Source organism: Giraffa tippelskirchi, chromosome 2 (assembly GCF_054371585.1).
Source record: "Giraffa tippelskirchi isolate mGirTip1 chromosome 2, T2T-mGirTip1v1.2.pri, whole genome shotgun sequence".
Classification (NCBI taxonomy): Eukaryota; Metazoa; Chordata; class Mammalia; order Artiodactyla; family Giraffidae; genus Giraffa; species Giraffa tippelskirchi.
The window spans coordinates 92728347-92738356 of record NC_137276.1 but is presented as its reverse complement, the minus strand read 5'-3'; the positions used below and the strand labels follow the sequence as shown (position 1 = coordinate 92738356).

Sequence of the window (10010 nt, the reverse complement as noted above, 5' to 3'; positions counted from 1 at the left end):
TAAATTACTGTCATGAGACATTTTGGGTCACTAAAAGTGACTAGGCAAGCAGCAGAACCTGTATGACACTTCACCCAGGGCTGGAAGAGAAGGAGACCCAGAGCAGGGAGAAAAGCACTTGGAATCAGAAATAAAATTGTTTTGTACACTCAGACTTCTGCTTATGCAATAGAACAGCCAGTGCAGGAATTGCTAGCTCCTATTCTTCCAGTCGGGCTTCCCAGGTGGCGCTAGTGGTAAAGAACCTGCTTCCCAATGCAAGAGATATAAGAGACGCAGGTTCTATCCCTGGGTTGGAAAGATTGCCTGGAAGAGGGCATGGCAACCCACTCCAGTATTCTTGCTTGGAGAATCCCATGGACAGGGGAGCCTGGTGGGCTATGGTCCATAGGGTCACACAGAGTTGGACATGACTAAAGCAACTTAGCATGCACACACTCCTCCAGTCAGATCCTTTCTTTCTGAAGTCATTTTTGTCTCCTGTTCCCTTCTTTGTTCAAATAAGATTCTCCTAAGTGTTCTTTTCTGGAGTTGGTGTTGCTGCTTTGGGATTAAACACCCAAACAGCTTTTTCACCTCCAAAACACCATGGAAGCTGTTCACAAGTTACTCTCCCCATCAGGAGTGACTGACTGCCTTTCAGAACCAAGGTCTCCCAAACTTTCACCACTGAGAAAACTGCCCAGTGGGAGATTATCTTCCTCGGATGGCCATGGAGTGGTGTGACTGGGAGTGTGCACTGTGGTTAGAGCTGCATCAGTTCCTGCCCCAGGTATCCTATTTACTAACTGTCTGACCTGCGGGACTTTTTAAACCATTCTGTGCTGAGAGATGCAGAATAACTACAACTACAAAAGCAATGATAAGCAACAATCATATCAACCTTGTGGGTTCATATGAAGAGACTGGCTCAATACAGGGCACTATTAGTTCCTGTGTTTTGCCAGAAGATAGAGAGATATTTTTCAAGAGTTCCTTTGTTATTGAATCTCTCCACCACCGAGTTTTGCTGCTGGAGGAAGCTTTGGGCCAGTTCTGTAGCCAGCTCCTTTCTGCGCACGCATGCTCAGTCGCTTCAGTCATGCCCGACTCTTTGTGATCCCATGGACTATAGCCCACCAGGCTCCTCTGTCCATGGGGATTCTCCAGGCAAGAGTGGGTTGCCAGGCTCTTCTCCACAGCTCCTTTCTACTGCCACCCAAGTCTCCTTTTCTCCTATCTCAAGGTTTGGAAGAACTCAAGGGTATCATGTACCCAAGCCGCACTCCATTATTCTCCCACAGCCCTGGGGAGGGATGAGCCAGCAGGTGACACGTTGATCTTTAACCTGCCATGAGTAGAGCCTGGTGGGTCTCCAGCTCCATCCTTTTTTTTTTTAGTTTAAATGCATTTTATTTTTCAAACAACCTACATGATGTGATTGTTTTTCCCTCAAAAACAATGCCTCCACTCCAAATAAATCAACTTTCAAAACAAATGAAGAGCTTAAGACGACATCAGTCTCATTTGTCTAAATCCTGGTGTTGTGTGGATGAAAAGCAGCAGTCAGCCACTTATGATCACGATGAGAGATCCAAAGTCACTGTCAAATTTGTTAACATTTTCCATTTCTAAGCCATCCTTAAAGAAAATCATCTATGGAGTCACAGCATCCTCAGGGTAGTCCATCAGAGCAACCCTGCCATCTGGATCATTTTCAGCAATAAAGAACTGATAGTGTTTGAAATCAGCAAGGATGTGCTTGATTTGTTCTGCAGTCTTTGTCATTAAAGATTTTACTCTTTCTGGTCTCCGTTCTTCAAATTTCCCTTTGATTGACTTCATATAATCTTTGATGGCCTTCTTGTAGGCTTCTTTCGTGAAGCTGGTTTCCTAGAAGTGATGGTTCATGACAATCATCGACACCAATGATTACTTACTGTACTTTCGGTTCCTTTGCCCTCTGGGCCATCAGCGGAGGCATTTCCACCAATGAGCGAGTCATCAGTGTTACCCTCTATCCTACTGACCATCTTCTCCACCCCTCCAGACACAGCCTGTCCACGACTTCCCAGATCTTGTAGATGTCTAGAAAACATCTCATCATGGCTGATGAGGTCCTGGTAGATTGTCATGGTAGCAACTGGAGGGACGCATCGGTGATGCTAGCTTAGTAGGACCATGGAGCTCAGAGCTAGTGCAGTGCTGCCGGAGAAACACTGGGGTGAGATGGGGGACAGCGGCGGAGTGGGCGGAAAAGTCCTATTCTTCTTTGATGACCACTGGAGGTACAAACTCAAATGTGTACCAAGCAGGCAAGTGACAAAGTTCTTGGCCTCAGAAGACCTTAACTATGTCTTCAGAGCATGAAAATCAGCTGGGCCCTGCTCTGGTTCTTGCCAACTGGATAGAGCATGCTTCCAGTGTTCAGGGTGAATGGACAAATATACCCAGACAAATATAGAAATTTCTTGAGTACAGAGTAGGAGATGAGACAAGTGCATGATTGTTCAACTTTCCAGTTTTCTTTTCAGACCCATTATTGTATCAGTCTAAAATGACAGGAAGGGTCTTTCCTGGCAGTCTCATGTTTAAGACTTGGCCTTCCAATGCTGGGGACTCAGGTTCGACCCTTGTTGGGAAGTTAAGATCCCACATGTCTCCTGGCCACAAAACCCAAAACATTAAAAAAAAAAAAAAAAGAAGAAGAAGATATTGTAAAAAATTCAGTAAAGACTTTGTGAAAAATAAAATGACAGAAAAGTCACTGTCCACAGTGGAGGTGGAGTGGATATACATCACAGTTTAAAAGGAAGGAGGCTAAGAAATAACTGAAGTCAGGCAGGCTTAAGGACATAGACTGTGCCATGCTCCAACATTCTGGCCTTCAAGGTCCTGTTCCGGAAGCTGGGCAAACACGAGAATCTTTTTAATGGAGGAGCTAAGAGGCTTTGGGATAACAACTGGCATGTATTTTTGAACACATCCCTGTTTAATCTTGAGGTAAACTGTTAAAATATTCTGAATGTTAAAGGTATTGCTTCACCTTTCACCACTGTAACTTATCAAAAAGAAAAAGGCCAGTTGCATTTAGAGGCAAGCTGTACAATGTAACCAAATGCATAATACTTGTGAGATGAATAGGAAAGCAAGTCATCAATGACCAAAGGAATCTGCCTCTCCATTAATTCTGCCTCATGAGTGTACAGCCCTATGGAAATGATCTACATTTCAATATTAAAAACAAGCACAATTCTCTTCCCCATGACTCAGCAGAAAGAATGCAAACAAATAACTCAGGGCCAGGAGATAGCCCTTATATTGCTGTTATGGGTTGGTGGGTGCTGACTCAAAACACTCCTCTATTTGGGGATTAGTTCCTAGCTGCAGGACATATTCTTAATGAGTTCCCCTACTTTAGCCACCATGATGCCAGACAATTTATGGCGAAATGACTGAATGGGTTAAAAACTTGTGAAGAAATAGGAAAGGGCAGAGTAGTGAATGGAGGGGGTAGAGATAGGAGTGAGGGCCTTTAAACACATTCATTAATAATTTGAGGAAGGAAGTGAAGGGCAAGTTTGTGTATGATGCAATATTGTTCCAGTTACTAAACATCATGAAGAAATGAGAGGAACTGTAGTTGAATTTAAAACACAATGCAAGGGCCATTAAGGGAGGGGGATACAACAGGCTTCTTGTCATAGTGAGTAAATCTTTTGAGTCTTGACAGAACCTTATTTCCCAAATATTTTACATTAAGGAAATACTGACTCTGCTAAAAATCTCTGCAAAGCAGACCAGTACTAGCAAAAGAATATTAATGTCCTTAAATGTTTATTCAGAAATAGAGTAATTTAGGAATACTTTCAGATGGAGGAAAAAAATGGAGTTTCTGAGCTTTAGTGAAATAGTATGATAATTCTGAAATCTGCAACAGGAAGTCTGCCTAGGGGGGAAAGAGGGTAATTTTACACTTTTTGTAAAATTGTTTTCAAACCGTTTAGTGATAGAGCTATGCACTTGGGGTTAAGCTAGTGGAAAGACAGAAAATTAAGAGAATCTATACAGACAATATTTTAAAGAAAGGAAGAAACCTTGACAAATTAGCCTTCAATTTAAAATTACAGGTTGTTATTAAGGTGTCCCATTCTTATCTTAAATATTTGGACAGGTATGAAAAGGAATAATAAATACAAATCAGATTTTCCAAACAGGAACATTTCAAGTCTGCAGAGTGGAGGAATAAGTGAGCTAATATGATTCAAATCATTCATTCAAAAGATATTTATTGGGAGAGTTAAAAAAAATGAACCCAGAAGAAGAGATAAACAAGTACACAGGTAACAAAACACCACGTAGAAAATGATCAATGCCACAAACGGGTACAAATCAGAACCTCTGTCCAAGAGAACCTCTTTCTGAGAGGAAAAAAAGAGATGGATGGGGCAGCATTTGGTCAGGGAGGAGGAAGAACCATATTAAAAAAGTCAGGCTGGCTGGAAAAGTGGCTCAGTGTGGCGAGAGATGCCGCGTCAGGTAGGCCAGGTCCAGGACCAACCCTAGAGACTCGCCCGAGGAATTTGAACTTTACTCTTTGTCATTTCTAGTACTCTTTATGACCTGTAGTGTAGCTTGCTGCAGGCTGAAGGGATGAATGAAGCCATTGACGCTTTTTTGAGCAAACAAGTGACAAACTCCAATTTTTGTTTTAAAAAGATTAAGTGGTGTGTAGGAGGGAGGAGAAGGATGGGAGATCTATTCTAAAAGTTTACTGAGTTAATTCTACTTTGTGCCCAGCATTCCATTTAGCTGCTTCACACACACATTCTCAATAATGATTTAATCCTGAGAATCACCCTTTGAAGAAGGAAGAATAAGTATAGAAATTCCCATTTTACTGTTAAAAAACAGGGTCAGAAAGGTTGTGTAACTTTCCAAATGTCCCACATGTAAAAGTGATAGAATTAGTCTCCAACCCAAGTTTGTCTCATAAGTTCCTTCTTTTTGAAAACACACACACACACTATAACACGTTGACACTACTCAAATGAGGACAGGATGGTTTTAATAAGGACAATGACAGGGAATGGAAAGAAAGGAAGAGAGAGAAGATATTTCAGCAGAGTCAGAAAGATGTGGCAACTGAAAACTGTATGGGGACAAGGGATTAAAAAAAAAAGTCTAAGTTTCCAGTCCAGATAATATGGCTGTGAACAGTCACAATATGGCTGTGAACTCAGATCTGCAAATGAAGATAGGGAATTAAGTTTAGAGTCTATTGTTTGAAATGACAGCAAAACATTCATACAAGAGGAGGCAGGTTCATTTTCTCCAATATGTGTAAAAATCACATAGAGGTCACTGGCAACCCACGCAGAATTTAAAGTGTCACTCCTAGGCCACAGACGCGTTATCAAGGCCATTTTCTCTGGCTGTCCAGGCTTTGCATAGGTGGCTTCTGCTCCTTGGCACCTTTCTGCCTCTCCCAGTCTTCAGTTCATCCCTCAGCCCATTTCCTAGGACAGCCTTCCCTGACTCCCCAGTTTAATCATCTTAATTCTTTTCTCTCAGTGCTTCTGCCCTTTTCTGTGTCTCCTCCCAGACTGAGCAGCTGGAGGGCTGGGGCTGTCTTCACCTTGACATTGTTCAGTCTCTGAACGTATCTATTGTTAAAGTCTGACCCTCAAAAAATATTTGTTGGCAGCCTGACTGATTGCTATTGTTGCCCTAGAAAACAACCCTACCCTGCCCTGTTAAGTCACAGTTTCTTCCTTCTTAGGACAGTGCAGTTAACCTCAAGACTAGGTAATCATCTTCCTCCTCACATACCAGCCTATTATTCATGCAGTTTACTCACTCAAAAAAGTTCCCTTGAAAAAAAGCTAACAACTAGTCAAAGATTTACGAGCTTCCTAGTGTCAATCAACTTTTCAAACATATCACTTCTGGGCTGGGGTGTGGGGAATGGAACCCTTCTTTGCTCTTTGTTTTCAAAATATCCAAGTGGTGGTAGAGGCTCTTCAAAATTCCTCGTCGGGAGGGTCTCAGGGGCTGCACTCAGGTTGTGATTGGCAGTATGGACCTTTTTTTGAACCAGCTTTCGCAAACAGTGTTCTTACTTAAAAGTAAGAATTTCTCTCTGTGTGGTCTAGCTTGAAGGTGAGGGCATGTGGATATCACTGGGGAAGTGGGGGAGTCTCTAAGGCACCTCGGCTCCTTTTGAAAAAGGTAGCTTTGAGGTCCACTGGCAACTGTCAAATTCCATTCTATGTTCTTTCCGCAGGGAGTTCCCTTGAGCGTTAGATGTATAAACCCGCTGATGGGGCGTTGTTGGGGGTGAGGAAACCAATTCCCAGAAGGGTTTGGGGAATCTTGGGAGGGCTGGGGTTTTCTCAGTGGGGTTTTAAGGCTGCTCACAGCCACGACTTGGAGCCACACTTGGCTAGAGTGTGGACTTTTACAAGGCTAAGCCGAGGAAACGCACGAGGTGGGTTCGCGCCGGGCTGTCCGGGTTCGGCGGAGCGGGGGCGGTGACTGCGGGGCCGCGGGTGGGGCGGGGGCGGGGGCGGGGGCGAGGCGGGGCGGGGCGGCGCTAGCCAGGCCGAGGTCCCGGGGCGGAGCCAGGCGCGCGGCTCGCCCTAGCGGAGGCCGCGGGCTGGGCTCCGCCTCGCCGGGCTACGCAGGCGGCGGGGCTGCGGCACAGGCCGGGCGGCACCATGGCGGCGGCGGCGCCTGATGCTCCTGCCGGTTTTTCCGAGGCGCCGGCTCCGACTGCGACGGCAGAGCCAGAGGCCGAGGGCGAGGACAGTCGCGACGTCCGAGTGCTGCAGAGCCTGCGGGGCAAGATCTGTAAGCGGGGGCCGGGGTGAGGGAACCCACCCGGCTGCGACGGCGGCCGCGGGGCTGAGGGGGCGGCGGGCGCGCGGGGGTGGCGGCGCCGGGATCGCGGGGCCGAGAGGGGCTTGGCCGGGGGCCGGGGCCGGGCGAGGCTCGCGGGGAGGGCCGGCACGAGAGGCTGGAAGTGGGGGTGTGTTGGAGGGAGGCGTCGCTCGGACGGGGCGGCGTGGGCTGAGGCTGCCCCTGTCCGGGGAATTTGCCGGGGACGGGGATGAGGGGGGGGTGCTGGGGGCAGCGCCCGCGCGAGGGGCTTGGCTTTAGGGCGCGGCCTGGACGAGTGGACGCCCCGGCCCGGGGTGCGGCCGGGGGCGCGGGCCGGGGGCGTGAGGAGCTTCCGGCTGTCCTCCGACGCAGGCCTCCAGGCGGCTGAGGGCGTCGGGAGCGGCACCGTGGTGGGAGCCGGGCAGTAATTACCGGGGGGCGCGGCCGGAGGAGGAGGGCGTGGAAGTGGGGCTGGCCGGAGGGGAGGGGGCTGCCTGGTTTTCTGGGTTCTCGAGGTTGGAGAAGGCGCCCAGAGCTGGAGGAAGAGAGACGCCCCGGGACTCGAGCGGCCGCCGCACGGGTGCTCGAAAGTGAGCGCGCCGGGAGGGGCTGGGGCCGGACACCTGTACTCGCCCCACCTCGCTGCGGCGGGGACTTGAATCGAGAGACAGCGTGACTGACAGGGACTTGAGGCAGGATGTAGTGGCTTCCTGTGAGCAGGTCTCAAAACACAGTCATCCAGCCCGCACTTAACCCACTTAATTCCTTTCTTTCTCATGCATTTAATTGTTTGTGAGTAAGCCAACCTACTTGCCTTTCATTTTTACTGAGAGGCCCCGAGTATTTCTCTAGACAGACTATTTGAGTTCAGTCATTTGGACATTTATTTTTTTTAAAAAATGATCCTTTGGCTTTCGATTGCCAGTTTTTTTTTTTTTCATAGTAGTTTATTCAGAAGAAACGCTTTTTTGGGGGGGCTATTTGTAATTTATATCAAATACAGCTTATTTTGGCTTTGGTCGATAATTAGCTTTGCTTCCTTCATTCTGTATCCTCAGATTGGAAACATGCTTTATATTTCATGTAAATAGCCCTCAGTCATGAGGAGTACTTTTTACCTTGAAGAAAATCAAATTGCTTTAATATGGTTAACAACGCTCTTTCTTGCACAGGGTGTAAAATTTTCCTCTTCCCTAATGGTGATACTATTAAATGAGCTTAAATTCCCCCACTTTGCTTTTTTCAAGTTGCTCCCTCTTTCAAGAATTTGGGATTTTATTAAACCTCAGAAGCAGACATCTTAAATTCTCTCACCTTTTTATTTCCACAAGTAGTCCTGGGGTTCTTAAGAGAGTACAGTTCTTAAAACCTGGAAAAAAAAATGACAGCATAGAAGAAGACCTTGTCAGTATCTGAGTTCCCAACATAACCTTCTAGGATATAAAATGTTTTCAGTATTCAAATTAAGTATAATGCTTAATATTTTGTAAATCAAATATTTGGGAAAACTATAAATGAATGGGTAGAGCACCTCTTTTGATCTAGTTTTTCAGATTTTCACTGCTTTATATTTTAGTGGCACTTGATGTTAGGCAGCATCTATTGGAGCCTTGCTGATTTATGTAGCTGCAGGTTATACTGTGGAACTACATATACACATGTCTTGGAGCTGAGAGTTAGAGTTGGGCCGGTTTCCAGAAGTTAGCTGCCCAGCACCACATTCTCACCTCCTCCGTGGCAAAGGTAGCACAGTAAATGATAACATTGTGAGTAAAACTCTAGCCAACAAATAAAAAAATGCAACTTTGTTTCTATGGGAGAGAGCGGCTCCACTCCCCAGGCTTGGAGATTGAACATCTTACTGCCCAGAAGGCTGTTACCTCTTTAGCCATAGTTAAAGTATTACATCTGTTATCTCAGTCAGTTTTTTGCTTTTTGAATTGCTCAGCTTATAGCTCAGGTCATGGAATGTCTATTGCATAGAAAAAAGGTATTAGGATACTTATTTATGAAGGTTCTCTCTATTTCCCTCTCTGTTTCTTTGCCCTCTTTTTAGCTGGTCGGTTGACCTTCAGAACCTGTGAAGAGATGCAGTTTTCTGTTTTCCTGAAACTGACATGTGGGTTTTGCAGGTTGAGGGCTGGGGGGCTGGAAGAGTCATTATTAGCAGGTGCTAAAGTCACAGAAATGGGATGATAGCGGTTCTGACAATGCAGATATTAAGCAGCTTGGGGGTGAGGGTGAGCTTGTCAGCTCTCCTCTTCACCATGCTAGGAGACCTTGGAGCCACTGGCCTGGAGATGTGCTGGCAGATTGCAAACTGCTGATTGAGAGCCTCTGACTTGAGGAATTAGAGATTCATAGGTCTGAAAGTGAGCCTGAAAGGAAACGTCCTTTTTCCTGGACTTGGACCCTTCAACTCCAAACTGTGCCAGCATAAAGTGAGGAGGAGTGGGTTTACACACACACACACACACACACACACACACACACACACACACACACACACACACATACATACATACATACATATATATGTATGTATATATTTATGGGGCTTCCCCAGTGGCTAAGCAATTCCTGTGAATTGCTCCTGCAATTCAGGAGATGCTGGTTCCATCCCTGGGTCAGGAAGATCCCCTGGAGGAGGGCATGGTAACCTACTCCATCATTCTTTTTTTTTTTTTTTTTTTAATAAATTTATTTATTTTAGTTGGGGGCTAATTACTTTACAATATTGTAATAGTTTTTGCCATACATTGACATGAATCAGCCATGGGTTTACATGTGTTCCCCTTCCTGGACCCCCCATCCACCTCCCTCCCCATCCCATCCTTCTGGATCATCCCATTGCCCCGGCCCTGAGCCCTTGTCACATGCATCGAACATGGAATGGTGTTCTGTTTCACATATGATAATATACATGTTTCAATGCTATTCTCCCAGAACGTCCCACCCTCACCTTCTCCCTCAGAGTCCATAAAATTGTTCCATGCATCTGTGTCTCTTATTCTGTCTCGCATATAGGGTTATCGTTACCATCTTTCAAATTCCATATATATGCATTAGTATACTGTATTGTTGTTTTTCTTTCTGGCTTACTTCACTCTGTATAATGGGCTCCATCATTCTTGCCTGGAAAATTCCAT

The 10010-nt window shown here is 45.8% G+C and overlaps 1 protein-coding gene and 1 pseudogene across 4 annotated transcripts in view; one reads left to right on the top strand and one right to left on the bottom strand.

The window, feature by feature from the left end:
• Positions 1-1545: 1545 nt before the first annotated feature.
• Positions 1546-2114, bottom strand: LOC145539559 (translationally-controlled tumor protein-like; annotated as a pseudogene).
• Positions 2115-6661: 4547 nt separating this feature from the next.
• Positions 6662-10010, top strand: part of RASA2 (RAS p21 protein activator 2) — a 121874-nt gene continuing 118525 nt past the window's right edge. For all 4 annotated transcript variants that reach the window (XM_081569636.1, XM_081569637.1, XM_081569634.1 and 1 more), the window contains exon 1: positions 6662-6831. In XM_081569636.1, coding sequence (XP_081425762.1) covers positions 6699-6831 — 133 coding nt within the window. In that variant the 5' untranslated portion in view covers positions 6662-6698. The remainder of the gene's footprint in view (positions 6832-10010) is intronic.